The 21,522-nt window shown below is 40.5% G+C and overlaps 1 protein-coding gene across 2 annotated transcripts in view; it reads right to left on the reverse strand.

Annotated features, from left to right (window-relative positions):
• LOC117256981 (copine-9-like) overlaps positions 1 to 21,522 on the reverse strand; it is a 351,865-nt gene that overhangs the window by 11,554 nt on the left and 318,789 nt on the right. For both annotated transcript variants that reach the window (XM_033626735.2, XM_078169776.1), the window contains 2 exons: positions 15,939 to 16,041; positions 13,755 to 13,812 (listed from right to left, as the gene is read on the reverse strand). In XM_033626735.2, coding sequence (XP_033482626.1) covers positions 13,755 to 13,812; positions 15,939 to 16,041 — 161 coding nt within the window. The remainder of the gene's footprint in view (positions 1 to 13,754; positions 13,813 to 15,938; positions 16,042 to 21,522) is intronic.

The raw sequence follows: 21,522 nt of genomic DNA on the forward strand, positions 1-21,522 counted from the left end.
TTTTGAAGCTATTCAAGCATCTCAGTCTCTAAATCAGGTACACATCAAGATGTTCTGCATTTTGAGTGACTGAGTGTGCATATTTTTTAGGGCTCTGAGTGGCACTGAAAGAAGGCGAGTAAAGGGAGAATCAAAGATAATTCACCAAACACAACAATGAGGCTCCGCTATTGTCACTTTAATATTCCCAGGTCTTTCCTCTTTCTACACAAACTCAGTGATTAAATTGGTAACTGAGGTAGATAAATCTATAAATAAGTTCACCACACATGTACCATCTTGTTCTCTAACTCTCTACACTCCGTTCTGTGCTTCTCCTCCTGCCATGCTCTTTCTGTTCCATTATCTCTACTGTAATTTTTCCTCCTCTGTCACACACAAGCATTGACCTCTGACCCCATTCTTAGCACAGCGCACTAAATAATAGGTCCCTATGAGGGCTGTCTATTCCTACAGCTGAATGATTTCCTGTGTTACTTCTCTTCATGGTGATTTTATTCAAATCATTTTGCCAATTAACTTTTAGAGCAACAGCTTTGAATTTCTATATTGCTGGGATGGTGAGCACATGATGAAGAGTCTCTTTTTGTATTGAGCTGTTATGTACAGCAGACTGAACTTTACATTTCATTAAGAACTTCCCTCAGCACAGATCAAACTGTCACACTGGAAGAACAAAAACAACTCATCAGCTGCTCATTTTTAGAACATAACATAACATGACTAAGCCAGGGATCAGATCCCTTCATAGTGCTACTATATAGGTGGGGCCGTACCTTTGTTGTATGTTTTTGAAGCCCTGACGAAGACCTGCAGTGATCAAACATATTAGCTGTTTAATGATTCTGCCACTACAATGAAGGCTTTTTAACATTTCCTTCCCTATTTTCAACATTTTTTGGAGTGCCTGGATTACCTTCCTGTGTATCGTTCCTGTTTTTTCCTGTTTTTCAAAGCTTTACACACAAACTCCCCAAGAAGTGCAGCACTAATGTCCAGGGCTCCATATTACAAAGAATTTGTCCCAAAGTCTGTATGCAAACTACCTAAACTGCTAACTGCATATAGGACCCCAGGGACACTGCAGAGAGTTGCAGAAAGCATGCAAGAATTTCAGACTGGAAGAGCTTACTCAGTCCCAGGTCCAGGCAGTAGAGGAGGAGACCAGAAGCCAGAGCTCAGCAAAACTCTGGTTCAGCCAAAGAGCAGGAAGAATAACAGCCTCTAAACTGAGGCAGGTTTTACAGACTAGTCTCTCACAACCATCCTTGGTCAAGTCCATGTGCTACCCAGAGGCACACAAGTTATCTACAGCTGTGACAAGGTATTAATTAGGGAAAACTGAGGGCTTGGTAAGGACATCCACAATTTCGAAGAGTCCTGGCTATGACTAGCTTTGAGGTCAGGAATAGGATTATGTAAACCAGCACACTAGAACTGTTGCTTGTTTTTTAGAAATCAGTAACTAATTCTTGCTGTGCAACTCTCTTTCTGGTATTACTGTTATGCATTACAAGTATGGATGTAAATATGAGGCAACAGCCAGAAAACATTATGAAAGACTGCAAAGTGTGGACCATGAGGGTTTTTCCTGCATGGACAGTGGACTTAGGCCCTGTGTCCACATAGTGCCTTTTTCTGAGCGCCAGAAGAAGGCCAGCGTCTTTTTTCAATTGTTCCCAATGAGGAGAGAGCGTCTGCGGCTGCCTAGGGAAAAGGCGCTGTGCCCAGCGTCTTTTTTCCGGCTGCTCCTCCTTTTTTGTGCGGCCTGAACTCTGAACTTTCCAGAGAGGCGCTGGTGTCGTCACCGGCGCTTTTTTCCAGGCAACCAATCATATCGCGGAACTCGTCACCCTGATAACCAGAAAAAATGGAGGAGAAGCTGGTGCTGGCCGTGTCCGTCTATCCGGAGTTGTATGACATGTCACACAGACATACCATAACAGAGACAATAGCTATAGCTAAAGCTGTATATATATATATATATATAAATATATATATATATATATATATATATATATATATACGTATATATTAGGGTCGTCAAAAGTATCGATACTCTGAAAAGTATCAATACTCAAACGCTGTATTCGGATACAATACTAATTTACAAAAGTATCGATACTAACAGTGCACGCCACCTCAGCGCCTGTCGGGTGCGCTCGACAGGTCCGACGGACACGCGCTGTGCAGGCAGCGTCTGGCAGGCACAGAGCCCTCGCTGCAACCCGGCTTGTTGTCGTCGCTGTGCATGCATGCACACATTTCTGTTGCTGTAATATGGCCAGCGCGGCTGCAGAAGGATCAGAGCAGCCAGTTTTGGTCAAAAATGATAAAGGAAAACGCGCTCTTTGGAAATATTTCGTCAAGTGAACACAGCATGCTGCAGACAGCAGGTACAGCCCCTCCCCTCACTAGCAGCTGAGCAGCTGGTGTCGCCAGCATCAAAGTAAAATATAACTTCTAACGTTAATATGGGAGCTAAGCAGAAACCTTTATCAGTCATGCCCGTCTGTAACATTAATAGACAATGTTAGTTTAACAGGACAACACAATTATGTGTGTCTGAAAAGTTATGTTAACTGTAAAGTCACAGATTGAAGCTGAAAAAACGTTTGGTTTCTCCCGTAACCCCTGGTTCTCTGATCACATAGTGAGGTAGAAACAGGAGCATCCTGAGCCTAAACTACCAACTCTATTTGATCAGCAACGAAAATATGGTGCCAATTCACCAGAAGCACAGAAAATAAACAGGGCTGTAGATAAATACATTTGTATGGACAGATCTTGTTTCTGGTTGTATTTTTTGGGGGGATTTTTTGTTGTTATCATTGATGTTACTGTTCTGATCTTTATTTAAAAAATGACATGCCTCTTAATTTTTTGCTGCTGTATCGAAAATGGTATAGAGTATTGAATATTTTCCTGGGTATCGATATTGAGTTTGAAATTTTAGTATTGTGACAACCCTAATATATATATATATACATATATATACAATAGTAGCTTAAGTCTTTTTTTTATTTCTTGTTTTATTTTATGGAAGTGATCAATGTAAGTGCATTTGTCCTAGAGCCGCCACGACAGTTTTTATAATGCAAATAACTCTGTTTAGATAAAACCTACAAGCTTCTCTTCCTATGACTTTTCCTAAAAATGTGTCTTGTATGTTTTCTGAAGCCTTTAAGTTACAAAAATGAAACACACTAGACTTCTGAGCATTTATACCTCCGACCGCTGCTGAAAATTATACATTTTGATACATAGAGGTAGGCTATATACATATTGCAAAACTCTATAAAAGTACACCAAAGCATACGTTTTCGTTTCTAAATATTTATTTGAAAACGAAACCATTCATACGGTCAATAAAAAAACATTTTGTTAATAATAAAAAATGAATGTAATCTCAACAGTGGCTGCGCCAGCCAGCGGGACTGCGGCTGAACCGCTTCCAATGTTCATTCATTCATTCAGTCGCGTGTTCAATGTGTGTGTGTGTGTGTGTGTGTGTGTGTGTGTGTTAGTATGTCAGAGAGGAGGAGTATCAATAAAAAAAGTTTCCACTAATTATGTTGGTGTTTATTTCTTTTATTCTTATTTTTTTTTATTAAAATGTGTAATATAGCCAACAATATTATTACCAAAAGTTAATCTAATTTATTATTGTAGAATTATAAAAAGCTGACAAATAGTGTTAATTAATCGATGTGAGACATTGGAGAGGTTGTCAGTCCTATTCTATAGTCTGTAATATTTTTTTTTATTTTATCATAACTTCTCGGAAATTACTCAAATACATTTTTGGTGTGCTTCTGAGCACACGGGCAGCATAAACAATGAAGTTACATATGTTGCGGCACTTGGAAGGGCACTGTAATCCTGGCGGTCCTAGTGTTAAGCACCATGGACAGCGCCAATGCATCTATCGCTGTAGTTCAGAGGCTCTGATGCCTGAGTCAGAGCATGTGAGCGGAGCTGGAGCTGCCTGGAGCAAGGAGTGGGAGGATTTTGTATGTATGTGCCAAAAGAGGGTATAAAAAAAAAAATCATAATTTCTTCGTCTTTTGTGTAATAAAATATTTGTAAATGAAAATGTACGCTTTGGTGTACTTTTACAGAGTTTTGCAATATGTATAGCTGTATATAGGCCTATCAAAATGTATAATTTTCAGCCGCTGCTGTGGTCAGAGGTATAAATGTTCAGATGTATTGTGTCTGTGTGTTTTAACATCTATTATTGCTTTTAATTTGCAGCTATACTTTTAATGAAGCTGACATGTCATGACAGTCAAGCACCCCCCCCTGAAATACCCTGATTGCTTCAATGATGTCATCAAAGCAAAAAAGCAAGTCTGTTGATTTCTGCCACATTGATGAGCAATTGCAACTGAGCGATGAAGCGATATCAAAGGGGCGAACCGAGCGACAGCGAAAAAAATAAAAAGTCCAGTGTGAACACACCTTTAATTAAATTAATTATTTTTCCAGCAATATATAAATTGAGAGATTTTACAGCAACACACATGTAATCAATTTTAACCCATACAGTGAGTGGTGGCAAAGTTACTAAGTACATTAACACAAATCCTAGCCTACTAATAAAACATGATGATGACTTCACCAGCTGTAACATTAAAAGATTAACACAGTATATGTATCACTATAAACCTGCAAAACTGTGCGGCTACAGGAACTGTCAAGATATTGTTGTCATAGAAACGAAAACCCTCCTGAGCGTTTTTTTTTTTTTTTTTTTGGGCGCACAGATGCTTCATCCCAGCGCTCCGCAGCGCCCTTCCAGCGCCTTTCTGCCAGGAAAAGGCGCTATGTGGACACAGGGCCTTAGGCTGAATCCAATGTGGCCATACATGGGAGTCTCACCGGATGGATTAAGACTGAGAGTAAGACTGAATAAGTAAGACAATAAAGTAAACACCACACTATTTTTACTGGCCTCTATACTTCACTCTACTGTTTGCTAACCTTTTCTGGTTTGTCTGTTAAACATGTTGAACCCCAGAAACAAACACACACACACACACACAAATTAACACACAAAAAGGCATTCTCATCTGCAGCAGAGCCGTGTACACAGCTGTGGTCTACTGGCTATGGGAAAGCAGTCTACTATCTGGGTTTTCCTGTGTTTCAGCAACCCACGTCCACATGCTAATTTGGGTGGAAAAGGTTATTTGTGTCTGCGGTGGTGGCATATATGCGGAAGTACAGTCTGTAGTTTGAGCAACAGCCCTTTAGCTGGAAAAGGTTCTTTTCAACATGTAAATATCAACACTTACGTTCTCTGGTGCATCTTAGTATGGAGCTATATTTGTGTCTTTATTACATGCGAGAAAATAAATGATATGAGAGGGAAAAAAATGTTTGACAGAAAAAAAAATATTTGAGAGAAAAAGTTTTCACACTGATAGCAAAAAATAATATTTGAGACTAAAAAAGTTTTGAGAGAAAGTATTTTGTCATAGAATATAAAAAAACAATCTGAGATTTAAAAAATGATTTGCGAGAAAAAAACTCGAAAAACTTTTTTTTACTCTCAAATATTATTTTTTGCTATCAGTGTGAAAACATTTTCTCTCTCTCAAAAAAATGTTTCTCTCAAAACATTTTTCTTCTCTCTCTCAAAACCTAAGAGGCCGTTTACACGTTGCCGGCTATTTTCATAAACGGACATTTCACCGTCTCCGTTTTCAAAAAGATCTTCGTTTACACTTACCGTGTATATATACACAAGAGCATGCCAAACCTGTAGGTGGCAGTGTAACGAGAAGCTCAAGCCTTCCATGTATCCATTGTCACCATAGCAACATAGGTCGCACTTTTTACACAGGCGCAAGTTCCGGCGCATACTGTGACGTCAGCTGCCTATAACTCCGTTTATCTCCGTTTATCTCAGTTTACATGCAAACGCGCAACCAGAGTTTTCCAAAATCTCCACTCTGGCCGGAGTTTTTAGAAAGACTCGTTTTCAGAGGAGAAATCTCCGTTTGCGTGTAAACGAAGGGCACAAACGAAGGAAGATGTCTCCGTTTATCAAAATCACTGTGTACGTGTAAACGGCCTCTAAGTCTTTGCTCTCGTGTCAGGATTTTGCTCTCACTGTGAAAATAATGTCATGGGCGGGGCCATATTCCTATTGGCCAGTCTCAATCGAATTGACAGCGAGGTGAGGATCGTCTTGGGAGTCCAATTCAACTGAATCATTCATCCACCATGGTGGATTCACCGGCATAGATGCGCTGCGTTATTTGGGAGCGGAGACTCCAATGTTTGGGTAAGATGATGACACACACAATTGATGGGTAGCTAGCTAAGCAAGCTGGTTATCAAAATCATTCCTATAATGAATCCCTTTTCTCACCTAACGTTATTTTACCGAGATTGTGTTATTAACTGCACTAGCCAGCTAGTGTTAACTTTACATCTAGCTAGGTTATCCCATTAACGTTACTTTACTACGGTGCTTTTCTCTTCCAACATTCCATGTGTGGCAGGGTGAGCGCTGCTACACCTCCGCCCTTAATTGGCATCAGCTGGGCCTAATTTCCAGTTGTCGGAGCCTAATTGCGCAGTGGTGGCACCTGCGTTATTTGGTCTTCCCCTCACGGGCACGCTCACTTCTACCTGGCGTTTACCTGGCGAGGGCTGTGTGTGGCGTGCTCCGGTTGGTGTGCTTTGTGTGTGTCGTGCTCCGGTTTCTGTACCCAAACTTGGGACTCATAAGGTAGGCATTGGTGCTGCAATGTTTGTGTACTGTTAAAGCGTATTATGGTGTCACAGCTGCCGTGACTCTTCGCTTTACAGCGGCGTTGGCTGTTCCTGTTGTGTGCAGCTTCGGAGGGGACTTTGAAAAGTGTGGTGTCTGCTCTTCCTCACTGCGAGACGGTGACTGGGTTTGAGCTGTGCGCTGTGCGCTGTGCGTTAAGCTCCCTTTGCTCCGGTAAGCTCGCTCTGTTTTTTTATTTCTACTTCTGCTAGTTGTGTTAACTTTATGTTAACAGGTTGTCCTGCTCTCTGTCCTGCTGTAGCCGAGGCCACAGCTTGTGGCTTCTTCTCCTCCTCTGCGCACTGTGTGGGGCTGCACTCCGTAGCCCGGTGACACGGGCCATCAGCTGGGCATCCTGAAGGACGGCTATCCACGGCCTCCAGCCCCGGTGTGGCCGCTCCGTTTTCCACTGCTGTTCTGCTGGTTTTCCACAGACGGATTAAAGCACACTGTAACGTGGCTGTGCATTCACGCGGCTTTGGACCTCCGTGTTATATTTGGAAGTCCGTCTCCTGTCCCCATATTTACCAGTGTACGAATCTGTGTGACCTTCTGTTGTTAAGAGTAGTCTACAGGTTTGAGTGTATTCCCTGGGGTGCAATTCCACAGGTGGCGTTGTCGGTTCATTTCCTTCTCCTCTCCATTTGGCCACACATGCATAACATTAATGTATGCATATCCACTCCCAAATAACGCAGCGCATCTGTGTCGGTGAATCCACCATGGTGGATGAATGATTCAGTTGAATTGGACTCCCAAGACGATCCTCAACTAGCTGTCAATTCGATTGAGACTGGCCAATAGGAATGTGGCCCTGCCCATGACATTATTTTCACAGTGAGAGCAAAATCCTGACACGAGAGCAGAGACTTAAGTTTTTAGAGAGAGAAGAAAAATGTTTTGAGAGAAACAAATTTTTTTTTTTGAGAGAGAGAGAAAATGTTTTCACACTGATAGCAAAAAAATATAATTTGAGAGTAAAAAGAAAGTTTTTTGAGAGTTTTTCTTCTTAGAAATCATTTTTTAAATCTCAAATAATTTTTTTTATATTCTATGACAAAATACTTTCTCTCAAAACGTTTTTAGTCTCAAATATTATTATTTTTTGCTATCACTGTGAAAACTTTTTCTCTCAAGTATTTTTTTTCTCTCATTTTTTTCCCTCTCATATAATTTATTTTCTCGCATGTAATAAAGACACAAATATAGCTCCATACTTAGTACCATGCTTTACACTGATGACTCTCTTTACAGCCATCTGAGTGCAACAGGTATCTGCAGTCTCAAATACAGGAGGCAGATCCACTGGTTACATTTTGTACAACTATCATCAGACTGTTGTAAAATAACCACTTTTTCATGTCATGTTGATTCTTTATTCTACACCATTTCTCAGTTTCTTTTCTCAGGTTGATGTGTGGCTGTGATGAGCAACATGTGTGTGGTAGACATGATTTAGGATCAAAACTTGCGTTTAGAAATAATTTACGTCCTTAGTTTCAGAAAACAAAAAGTTTCCTCTGAGAAAAACTCTCTGTGGGATTCCCAAACTGTCAGTGCGTCATGATGGGGAGAGCTCTGTGATTAAAGTGGGTAAATGTAACAAACGTGATAAGCCATGATTGTCACATCCGGAAATGATCTCCCCCTGTGCCCAAGCATGCTACGGGTGTGCCAAGTTAGCCTGGCCACAAAAGGACTAAAGGTGAATTGGCACATTCCTGAAGCACTTGGCAAGGTACACCTGACTGCGCCTGGTGGTGCTGCTTTGTTCACAATAATAAGAAACTGTGTCGAATACTTCCTTCCTTCATCTTCCTGTTGCGGTCCGGGAGGCAGACACCGTTTCCACATTTAAGACTAGACTTAAGACTTTCCTCTTTGATACAGCTTATAGTTAGGGCTGGCTCAGGCTTGCCTTGTACCAGCCCCTAGTTAGGCTGAAGCCCTGTGAGGCAAATTGTGATTTGTAATATTGGGCTTTGAAAATTGATTGATTGATTAAACAAATCAACTCATTTGATGTTGTTCACATGCAGTAAGCACAGGGATCTGTGGTTATTTTAAAACAGTGTAAGCAGCAGATCTGCCGTACATAATTGTGGCTTGACAGTTCGTAACATCACTCCAGTTAGAGACTGCAGATGGAACAGATACCTGCTGCCGTCAGGCAGCTGAAAAGAGTCACCAGTGTAAAGGCATGTAAAGGTCAGAATTGTAGGCCTACTAAAAACTCATTAATACTCCCTTTAAGTGCGAAACATAGATTTGTCTGTTTCAAATGTCACTGCCCTTTTACTTCCATGCCTCTTTTCCTTCGGCTTAAATACAGCCAATAGATTGCACTAGAGGGCAGTGTCACAAGTTTCACACAACAAATGAGGAGGTCATACCTTTGAATGGAGCGTCCTCTCCCGCCTACCGCTCCATTAGGTCCCAGGGAAGCTGAGCCTCCCTGGAATGACGATTTTGTCGCATTTATCCAATGACCGTCTCACTTTGGTGCATAAAAAAACCTGCCCAGAGCTGTCTCATAGGAATGCTTGGAGGCTCCGCGTCCACCGTGATGACACGAGAATGTATGACAGGGAGGTCGCGTTTAAAAACTGGTGATAAACAGCTGAAGTTTGAACATCATAGTCATGATGTTAAACTCATCCTAGCGCACGTTTAATGCAATGTAAATTCTTATTTTAATGTAAATTCAATAGTGCATATTTGACCATTTCTTCTATGAAATTTTAGGGGAAATTCAGCCTCCCTTGTTGTCTGAGAGCAATCGCCCCTGCTGTATAGGTATCTAACACTGAGCATAAATGAGCCCTGACAAACACTAGAGAACAGAGAGTGTTGATATTTATATGGTGAAAAAATAACTTTCTCAGCACTTGCATGCTTTGTGTAATAGTGATAACTACCCAAAACAGGCCAAACTTGACAGAGTAAAATGTAATAATAATATCAATAATAATAATAATAATAATAATAATGATAATGATAATAGTTGAGAATCTCCTCACAACATGACATCAGTAGATGAACACCATGTATTCACACTGGTATCTGTACATGTATTTATCTTAAGCTGCATTTACATTATCAATAGCAAAGTATTCATCGCTCCCACACTGCTCTAACACTTCAAATGAATCACCTTATGTTGCAATCCCTGCAATGTCAACCACCTACATTTGCACTACCATCATAAGCAAATGTATTGCAGTAACAGCACTCTAGTCATGTGACCCATTATACAATAGTTTACCTTTATCACAATTTACAGAACTGATCATACGAGTTATGAAAACCTTGCTATTGTTGCCTCTGTGCACCAGTCAAGTTCCTCTTACAGTTTACATCTATATCTGTGAAAACATGCTTCACACACATCTTCCCCTTGGCAGCACAGAGGATCTATACAATCAGCACAGTTTCAAGATCGACACCCAGATTAGTGTCACCAACTCTGTATCCGACCATATGTTTGCCCCTCTGTTCCTGAGATATGACATTGAATAATGAACAGAAAGTTATGACCTTTTGAATATAAAATGTCATCACTTCATCATTTTATTCCACTAAATATTTGTGGGAAATTTTGTCATTATCAGTGCATGTGTTCTTGAGTTATAGACAAAAAACATGTTTTGTGAGGTCACAGTGACCTTGACCTTTGGCCTTTGACCACCAAATTTTAGTCATTCTTGAGATCAAGTAGACGTTGGTGCCAATTTTGAAGAAACTCCCTCAAAGCCTTCTTAAGATATTGCGTTCCTGAGAATGAGATAGACTCAAAGTCACAATGACCTTGACCTTTGACTGTCAACCACCAAATTCTAATCATTCTTTAGTTCAAGTGGATGTTGGTGCCAATTTTGAAGAAACTCCCTCAAGGCCTTCTTAAGATATTGCATTCCTGAGAATGGGATGGACTCAAAGTCACAGTGACCTTGACCTTTGACCACCAAAATCTAACCAGTGTATTGTTGAATACAAATTTTGTGCCAAAAATTCTCAAGGTTTTCTTAAGACATTGCACTCACAAGAATGAGGATCACAGTGACCAAAACCTAATTAGTTCATCACCGGATCCAAGTGAACATTTGTGCCAAATTTGAAGAAACTCCATTCTTAGCATATGGCGTTAACAAGAATGGGACAGATGGATACGTATGGACGGATGGACGGACAACCTGAAGACATAATGCGCCAGCTGTGGCTATCACTGGCATAATAAAGCCAAGTTGTAGCAAACTACACTTTTCCTTCAACACTGAAACATTAAAGAATCTGATTATTAAATTAAAGACATGCTGTTATTGGATGGTGATTAATTTAATATCAAGCTTGCAGAAATGTTCTGTTTGAAAAGTCAAATAGGGAGTTCTGAAAAGTCTGAAAACTGCCTCTGGCTTTGGGGAAATTAAAAAGAAAATCCATGAAGTCAAAGTGTGCACTCCTCACAAAATGAGGATGGAAAACTACTAGCCCTCTGCACAACTCAGAGCTGAGCATCATACAGATTTAAAAGTGTTTTACAACTATATCAAAGCTGTTAACTTTGTACTACAGCTCATCATGACCCTGCAAACGTCCTGTGTGAAATACATCTGTTTCATTGCTAGTTAAAATGCCATGGCAACTATTAAACCCCATTGTCTGACAATCACTATTCTTTTCACATCAGGTTTCTTCTCTCCTAAAAACAATGTTGAGTGGAGGACACCTAAGAGGACACATCTCTGAGCAGTGTGTCCTCATCTAATGGAAGGAGTTCAGTTTCTAACATGTCAGAGTACACCAAGTGCTTTATCACTTTAAATAGCAGAGTGCTTCGGATCAGAGTGAAAGTAGGCATTTTAAACGATTTGTTCTGTATAAGAGGAAGGTAGAGTTTTTCTTTGAAAGGAAAAGATTTTCCCATTTCTGTGGAAACTGGTTTTGTAAACAGGTCTAGGTATAGGCACACTGTGTGCACATGTCAAAAGTCTTCATAATGCTTGCTTGTAGCTATAGGATCACTACGGCCCTGTTTAGACGACAATGGTTTCTCTAAAAATGGAAAAGTCTGTCCTTTGCATTTTAGAAAACTTATGATGACGTTATTGAAACGATCTCCGTTCACACCGAGCCGCAAAATCGAGTAACGTAAAGCTGCAGTACCGGAGGCTGCAGTTTCAGGACCGCAGTTTTAGGACCGTTTAATTTTCCGAGTGGAGGCTGAAGTTTATTTTTATTTTTTTGCTATACCCACATACTACTTTCTTATTAAATAGTTATAATCAGTGTTGGGCAGTAACGTGTAATTTGATGGATGAAGCGTAGGTAACTATACATTACCATTGCCGGTCCTCTCCACTCCTCTCACCCACACCTAAACACCCATTCTGGGATATACACAGTGTCGGCCCGCCCGGCCTGAGCTCCGCGGTCCTCTCCACTCCTCTCACCCACACTTAAGCATCTGTCCAGGGAGGGCCGCGGAGGTCAGGCCAGACGGGCCAACACTGTGTGTCCCAGAACGGGTGCTCAAGTGTGGGTGAGAAGAGCGGAGAGGACCGTGGAGGTCAGGCCTCACAGAGTTTCTTTGACCTCTCACCTCTAAATATATCTGAATGAAAATGGGTTCTGTAGGTACCCATGAGTCTCCTCTTTCCAGACATGTCCACTTTATGATTAGACTCACAAGTCAGTCTTTAGATGCTTTACGTAACTAAAGACTGATGACTTTCTCCCTGATTTTGTGTTTAGATGGGCGGATACAATTTCAGAGTTTAAAAAAACTCCCTACGTTGCAGAACCAATAGTAAATCCACAGGGTTACAAACATACATGCAGGTACATGCACTTTTTTGCATGCAACGTTTATTACAGATTTATGAATAGAAAATCTTGACACACAGTGCAGAGCTGCATCTCAAATTAATCTTCTGGTTTTCCAGCTTTCAGGTGATGTATGCCACTTCTGTGTGGCATATATTGTTGACCAGCTATCTCCCCCAAAAGCCCCCCCCCACCCGAAAAAAAGACAAAAATGGGTCTACAGTACATGGGTCTCAGAAGGTTGATTGCGTACTGCTACTTTGTCTCTTCGACCACACTGTTGTAGCAGTGCAGCACTGATTCAAAAAAATAAACCCAAACGTCAAGATCATAAATTAATTTTTTTTGCATTTATTTGATTCACAGTTAAAACATTCTGGTAAGAATTGATTCACCTTGACTTTACAATTGTTTTGAAGGGTAAAATAATGTAATTTTAAACCTGCATTTTAAAAAGTGTGATTAATCGTGATTAGCTATTGAAATACAGCGATTTGCAATTAAAAAAAAAAAAAAAAAAGTTTGACAGCATATGTATACATGTTCAGTATTGGACATGAGTCAGTTTTCCAGGAGCACCACAAAAACAAATGTGTCTTGAGTTCCTTTGAATGTCCTGGGATCATTAACCTCATCTGGACTTTTCATGCAGGCACCTATTTACTATTCTGCATTAACAGGTTGGATTTATTAGTGAATTAGGTGAATTATTCCTTTTTTGTTTTGCAGTGCTGTAGCTGAGTTTTTCTTTCTGTCTGTGGTTTAATACAGTCCCCTGATAAAAAATGAAGTGTGGATGACTGACTGATATAACGGGTATGTAAGTGAGGGTGGGTGAGGAGGATAGAGAATTTACATGTCTATGCTTTGAAGGCTTGAGAGGCATAAAATAAGCAAAAATTTGCAATGTTCATGTGTATTTGAATTATTTCAACAATGTAGCAAAACAGATAGCAACAATATGACAAGTGTTTTGGCTAAAAGGGTAATGAAATCTCTGAATGTATTTGCAAGCTCTAAATGGACTAATACACACACACACACACGCATGCACGCATGCACGCACGCACGCACGCACGCACACACACACACACACACGCACACACGCACACATGCGCGCGTGCGCGCGTGCACACACACTTACCATCAAACTCAGCAGGGCCCACTCCCACTATGATGATAGACATGGGCAGGGAGGCTGCCTGTGGAGACAGCACAGAAGGGGTGAAAGCCAGGCTACTGTTCCCCCACTCAAAAATACAAACTGTGCATATCATGCTTGAACGTACAGCATGTACACATGCCTGAGTATACCTGGCTGCAGTGAGAATAAAATGCTTTCAGACCATTTTCATGTCTTTACACTGTTCTTTGTTCAGAGCGGCCCATACACCAGAAGAAAATGTTAGAATTGTACGTTTCTGCAAACCACTAATATGTTACATTTGTGTATCATACAGTATCATATCAGCATTTCTAAAGTGTATATGACTTTGCTGACATTGTCATCAGGAGGTGGAGGGGATGGGGGATGGCATATCACCCAGCTGAGACACCTGTCAAGCTGCAGACCACTCAACAGAACCAGTTGTGATTCATTGAGGCATTGCTGTATGTCTAGTGGCTTTCTGGGGACCAAACATGAGTGCTCTGTAGTAACCAGACAAAGAATAATAATTTACATACTTCAGTAAATAATGAGTAAATATAAATCAACATTCTAGTGCACTGCACAGTACCTAAATACATTTGTCTAATGTATGGGCTTGCCAGCCATTTGAAGAAAAACAGACACAATGTGAACCAACTATGTGATTACAAAGTAAGGCATTCATCTGAAGTGACTACTGTCAACATTTAGCAGCCTGATAGCAGAAGGAATAGAGGACTTAAAATAGCAATTTGTTTTCCTACGGGGCACTTTGTAACACCGGCCGGAGGGCATTAAGGTGAATCAGTAGACACGACGTGATTAGATTTGCAAATAATGGGCATGAAACACAGTAATGTTGACACAGAAAGTTTCAATGTATCTGCTACATAATAATGTGCAAATGTAACATATGAATGGTTTGCAGAAACAATGCTAACCTTTTTCTGACAATTGGATGGACGTGACTGCACTGGTCTGCTTTCACACTGGCTGTTCCTTGTTGTTCTGGTTGGATTCTGTTGTTCTGCTTTTGTTTTCCTTTCATTAACAAAATGCATAATTTACCGCCATTGTGACATTTGGAGGAAATATGCAGAATCATGTTTAAGTGGGCACAACCATGACTTACCAAAGCATGGCCACCCATACAGGCCACAAAGACATAAAAAATAGGCTCACCTTTCCACGAACCTCTAAGAACAAAATAATGTGGCATCCAAGCAGCAAACTCAGAGGCACATAAGTGCCAAAAAGTGCAGTTCTTTGACTGGTCACCTAAGGTTGGCTCCAGAAGCCAGTCAGTCCCCATAGATCCCCATGTTATAATGCCCAACTTTACAGCAGAAATAAACATTTTACAGCCTGGTACAAAAAAAGTGTTTTGGTCTTTATAGTAAATAAAAACAACCCCCCCCCCCCCCCCCCCCCCCCCCATTTACATTTTATTAAGGCTTAAAGTTACACATAATTAAGGGTGGGCAGCTTTGAGTGACAGACTGTCCACCCACCCCAGATCCACCCCTCACTCCTCCACAGCACCACCCTCTCGCTAAAATATGGTCACTTCTGGCTCCAAAACACCAAGATGGTGATGACCAATGTACAAAACTCGAGGCTTTAAAATGGGGGTCCACAAACCAATGGGTGACATCACAGTAGCTACCTTCATCATTTTTACCGTCTACAGTGGCATCAACATGGGCTTGAATGTTAAAGTGCTTTCACATCTAACTTGTTTGGTTAAAACAAACTGAGGTTTGTTTGTCCATTAGCCCATATGATATCTACCACCAGTGTTCTCGCAGGACCAGATATAAGAAAGAGGAAAGGTTTGGATTTTAGAAACTTTAAAGCCCAAAAATTTAATATTGCATCTTTGTATGTAACTTACCATACACCAGATGTCATATCCAAATTAAGTCATACATAAATCTGTGGTTGACTGTTCTGATATTGTATAAGCCCCAAGCTGGTGAAATGGTAAAAATGTTACCAAGTGCATCTTTGATTCTATCTCAGATTGTCTGTTTTTTCCTCTTCAGTTAGAATTTAACTTCCCTGACTGGATGTTGTTTAGAGCTGAATGATATATGACAACTTGTGTTTATGTGAAATCCATCCACGTGGTGTCCTTCAATGTAGTTGTGTTTTGTGTGCAGTGCTGTGTTCACTCACGTTGACCACAGCCTCTTTGGTCTGAGCCATGTCTGAGATGACGCCGTCTGTGATCATCAGCAGTACAAAGTACTGGGAGCCATCAGTCACTTCTGCAGCACACCTACCATCATAAAAACACACACACACACACACACACACACACACACACACACACACACACAGAGGTAAGTTTGTGTGTAGACATAAAGTTCAGAGTAACATTTCTGATGTGGTTACAAAAAACACTGGCAGCAAAATCATTTTTGTTTGGTTGATGCATTTCATTTTGTGCTCCATGTGTTCAACCTCTTTTTTCCCAGTGCACTTTAAGTTATCAGAGGAAGCAACCTCTGCCAGCCCCACCCTAATCTTGCTGAGTTTCCTATAATCAGATAGCCAAAAGTAACTGAATTTGCAACATTTTTGTTTTATGATAAATCATGGCAATATTCAGAAACTGCAAAGCCAGTGGAAATAATCACAGTAAAGAAATGTGAGTTAAAGGGGAACACCACATAAATTAATTATTATAATATGTTGTTTCAAAGGCAAGAAATGTCAATTAACATTTGTGAACATAAGCTACTCTATTTCAGAGCCAGAAACCTGAGAAGTAAGTCTCAAACTTGTAATATCATCAAATAGAGTCTGGAGCTACTTCATAGACAATGAATGGTGATGACTGATTTTGTGGACCAACAGAATTTTTGTTTTCTTTTTCAAACCTTTTTCCTTGTTTGACTCATTATCAATGCCCTATGTTCCCAGGGTCATATATTCCCAGGGTCCTAAGGGTCCTAAAGCTCTATGTTTGCAGCATATTATGTTTTTTCACTTCAGTATTCTGTTAACAGACATTAACCCTCCTACTGTGTTTGGGTTAAATTTGATCCATTTCACAAGAGTATTTCATAAATATAATTCAGTTAAATCTAACCCTAAGCCTAGTTCATGTTGTATGAAGTGAATACAGAGCTGGGTTTTAAGGTCCCCCTATGTGCAATATAGACCTGGGAAACATAGAACCCAAGGAACAAATGAATGACCCCATTTGGATCATGTAAAGGTTCAGAAGATGTTACCTGCTGATTTACACAAAATCAAATGGGCTCCACACCATTCATTTGAGCATTTGAACAGAATGTACATCATGCTCTGAAGGTACAACCATCAGATAGAAAGACGATTTTCTGCAGGTTGGTCAGTGTGTGGACTGGATTTAAATATTCAGCTGATGCACACTAAAGAGCAAATGCTGAGGTCTTGCCAACACAGGCTTCTCATAATACTGTGAAATAAAACAGTGTTGTATAATACAGTATTTTTGTTGTACACTGGCTGGTGTGTGTGTGTGTGTGTGTGTGTGTAAATGTTGCTGGTAGTGTGTGTATGTGCGCCCGTGTGTGTGTGTGTGTGTGTGTGTGTGTGTTGCTGGTAATGCTAGGATCCCAGCAGGGTAAAGGAAGACCTGCTGTCTGACTCACTGTTTGATTGGCTCACACTCTCAGTCTGGCCTGAGGCTGAGAGCAGGCAAAATGGCAAACTGTCTCTCTCTTCCTGTCTGCTGGATTCCTCTCTGTCTGTCCTTCTGCCTGTCTCAACATCCCTTCCTCATGTTTTCTGTTTTCCTGCCTCTCTCATTACACACCTCCTCTTACATCCCTGATCTATCTCGCTTTCTGTCTCTATAGAATAATAGGAAAGTGTATCAACAGGTGAAACAGGAACAAATTGCGTTGTCAGTAATCCTTTAGAAGCCATTGCCTTTGTCTGTTTTGCATCCTATCTCTTAATGGGAGTGGAAGATGTAAGTGAAGAGGAAACGCATGCCAAACACCATTTTGAGACCAAACACAACAAAACTTTCAAGGATGAGACAGGCGAGGTTGAATCAGCAAAGGTGCTGTGTCCAGGTATAGGAAGCAAGCAAACACCCTCAAAGTCTTCACTAGCACTAAAAATCACCCTACTAAAGCAAGCTATCACACTGCTAATTGCATTGCAAAACATGGAAAGCCATTTACTGATGGTACTTCAGACACTTTAGGGAGCTGTCCATGCTGCACAGCATCAGCACCACGGAAATGTACAACTACAAATGGATTCTGGGAATATCAGAAGTACGGACCCATATTCTCCTTCTCGATCAATCCCAAGAGTTTTGATTGACATGAACTGGATTTATCTCTTTCTTATCCTTATTCATCACGGTAATGCAGCTGATTGAGCTCAAGAGTTAAACACTGTGGATGACAAAGTTTGCACAGCTACGGATGCAAGTGGAAAACACAGTTGTGCATGATCATGAACTTGCAGCTTCACCCGCTGGATATCTCTGTTGAAGGAGTTTAGCTGTCTCAGGAAAACTGCATTGGCTTCACCAACAGTCATATCTCTGTGAGAGGATATTCTCACACATGAAGAGTGTGCTCAGCCCCTCCCACATCAGTCTGACAACTGACCACTCCGAAGCTTGTGTGCAAATTAAAGTGAGTAAGTGTGACCCCCAGATAATGGAGCTCAGCAAGGGAAAGCAGGGCCAGGGATCACAATGACTGGTAGGCATCTTTGCATAATGGAGCATAGCATGATAATGTAGCATAATTTGCCACTTTGTCTCTCTCTCTCTTTACATTTTATCTCAGTTAAAATATAAAAATATATCTCAGTGTTTTTGTAAGGATGGCAGCCGCTTTCTTGAATAGTGTTTATATTTTTATTTGTTACACTTAATTTTCCCTTTTTGTGACACTTGCTGCCCCTGCAACACTTGGTAAATGAGGAAATGTCATTGAAAGCAGTATGCTGAAATCGGAACTGTGCATAAAATTTTCTTTTCGGAACAATTCTTAAGGGCAAAACTGATGACACATTGAGACACACTGATGAAATTACATTCTAACGAGTGAAGGTGAGTTAAAGAAAACAGGGAGAGACTGGAGTATAACTGAAACCATATTTTCAGGCCTAGGAGGTGCTCGATATTTTCAGCATATATATATCTCAAACATGAGATGAATGAAGGCTGTTAGATAAGTGTGGGACAGCTGTTCTGCACATGTACTGTGCTGTGCCCTAACAGATCAGAGGCTGTAACTCAGAGGCCCTCAAATTATTTGGCTTGCATGCTACTTTTGAAATGACCAGATTGACATGATCTATTAACAAATAACTAGAATTGCCACCTTGCGGTTGTATGCCTTGGCAAACCACTCAAGTTGCACTCATAGTTTACATCATTGTCTGTGAAAACATGGATGCTTCTCACACATCTTCCCCCTGACGGCACAGATGATCTATACAATCAGCACAGTTTCAAGATGGTCACCCAAGATGAGAGTCACCAATTCAGTATTTGACCAAATGTCTCCCTTCTGTTCCTGAGATATGGCATAAATAATGGCCAGGAAAGTGTTTTGTAAAACACACACATGTAAGTTGACCTTTTGGATTTAAATGTCATCACTTTGTTATTATATCCTATCAGAAATTTGTGTAAAATTATGGTTTATTACTTAAAACATGAACCTTTCAACCTTTGATTTTCTACCACCAAATTCTAAGTCCACATGAACGTTTGAACTGCCTTTGATGAATCTCCCTAAAAGCCTTCTTGAGATATTGCATTCATGTGACTGAGGTGGATGCAAGGTCACAGTAACCTTGACTTTTGACCAGCAAAATCTGATCAGTGCATCGTAGGGTTGAAGCTGATGTTTGTGCCAAATTTGAAGAAATTCTTCAAAGCATGAGGGACTTGAATATCTCACGATTCCAGATTATTCCATATCATTTTTGCTGGATTGTAATCAAACTGTCAGCTGCACAATGAAAACATCACTGGTAAGTTGTTTCATATCAATATATTATTATCTCTGATGACGTAAGCTTGTCATAGATGCTGACTATCTGACCTTGGTTATTGTATTAATGGCAGGCCATACATTGCTCGCACACTTGTAGTTTGCTGTCATGTGTAATTCATTATGTGTGACTTTGTTGAGTAGGCTTTATGACTGTGTTGGTGTATGGGCATCTAACATCACTGAATGTCAAACTGTGTATTCACTTGTCTTCTGTCTTTGGTTGCCTGCCCCACTAGTCTAGTCTGACTTACATTTTTATCCTTTATCCTACCCAGCCTATCTAAATTAGGCTACTGGTAAAACCCATGGTTCCAAGCATGGTTCTGAAATAGCCTATCAGCAGTTGTGCTGCTTAAATATCACTAGGTCACTGTTTAATGATAAATCCATGGCACTGTCCATGGTGCTGAAATAGCACACTTGATTGTAATCCACATTTCCCTCTGTTCCACTAAGCAGTACGGTTCAGATAAGTTCATTATTTATCAACATATTTATTTTGTTTTATTTTTTAAATTTCCATTGTGAAAAGTTGTGGATTGTAAAAATAGGGCCGTTCCATTCCGCCTTGTTTTTCATCAGCCTTCTGTTGGGGCACCTAGCACACTGATTTGATACAAAAAGGTGGAGTTAGAAGCTCTGCAGTCTGTTGATTGATCAAGAGAGATATCTTACTCAACAAGGACTTAATAACTCAATGCCATTCTTAAACATTCCATCGATTGTGACAGAGGCTCTGAACACTGAAGCCTGTTATTTTTTTGTTCTGAAATGTCAGTGTGCAACCCCGTTATGCAGACGATCAATGAGGTGGAACCTTTCCTCTGCACCAGTGGTGACAATCCTGCCCACCCTCAAGCCAGCTGTCTGTGGTGAGATCACAAAACGGATCTAGGGTTTAGGTACATGTCTGTATGGGTTATGTATGGGTTCTAAGGGTACTATACAGAAAGTGTTTGTTGGAAACGCAGATCCCCTTGGATCTGTCCTGCATCTCCATAGAGCCTATAGACTGTAAAAGGGGCCATTAGAGGTCCTTGTCCCCTCTACAATGAGCCATCAGCTCTGTGCCTCCAGTCACACACTGCCAAAGCCGAATCATAAGTTGAGTTTTAGATATTAGGAATAAAGTGAACCTGTGAAAATCTTTACAATGTAGTATCAGTCATTGATGCACAGTTTAATGTTAATGTGTTGCGTAGCCCCCATAACAGTAAAACATGAAACAAAAATATTCCACTTCCTGTATGTATTACCGTAGGCTGGATCAGGGGCGTCGTTTCAGCAAAAGCTAAGGTATGGCAATATGACATGATGTCACAGAGCTACTGATGATGGAGTTTCAAAAATATGAACTTATATAAAACTTCACTTTGGTCTTTGACCTGTCAGAAGTACATACTATGCTATTGAAAGCTGTTTCAAAGGGCATGAAGCTGTTTCTCACATTCATAATACCTCATGTCTGCATGTAATGCACGACTTGGTGAGAGCAGTGAAAACATCGGACCTATTTCGGCGCATACTTCAGCACCACGGACAGCGAGCGGACGTTTAATTATCATTAGTCATGTGTTTAACTTCACAGAAAATAAAGAAAATAAATTAATTACAAGCTCATTTCTAGAAGATAACCAAGGGGTCCGGTGTATGAAACACAGTAAAACAAACTATTTACACTCACATCACATCCCAGAAATTATTATCCATAAATGACATATCGTGCAGCATATGCA

Source organism: Epinephelus lanceolatus, chromosome 1 (genome assembly GCF_041903045.1).
Source record: "Epinephelus lanceolatus isolate andai-2023 chromosome 1, ASM4190304v1, whole genome shotgun sequence".
NCBI classification, from domain to species: Eukaryota; Metazoa; Chordata; class Actinopteri; order Perciformes; family Serranidae; genus Epinephelus; species Epinephelus lanceolatus.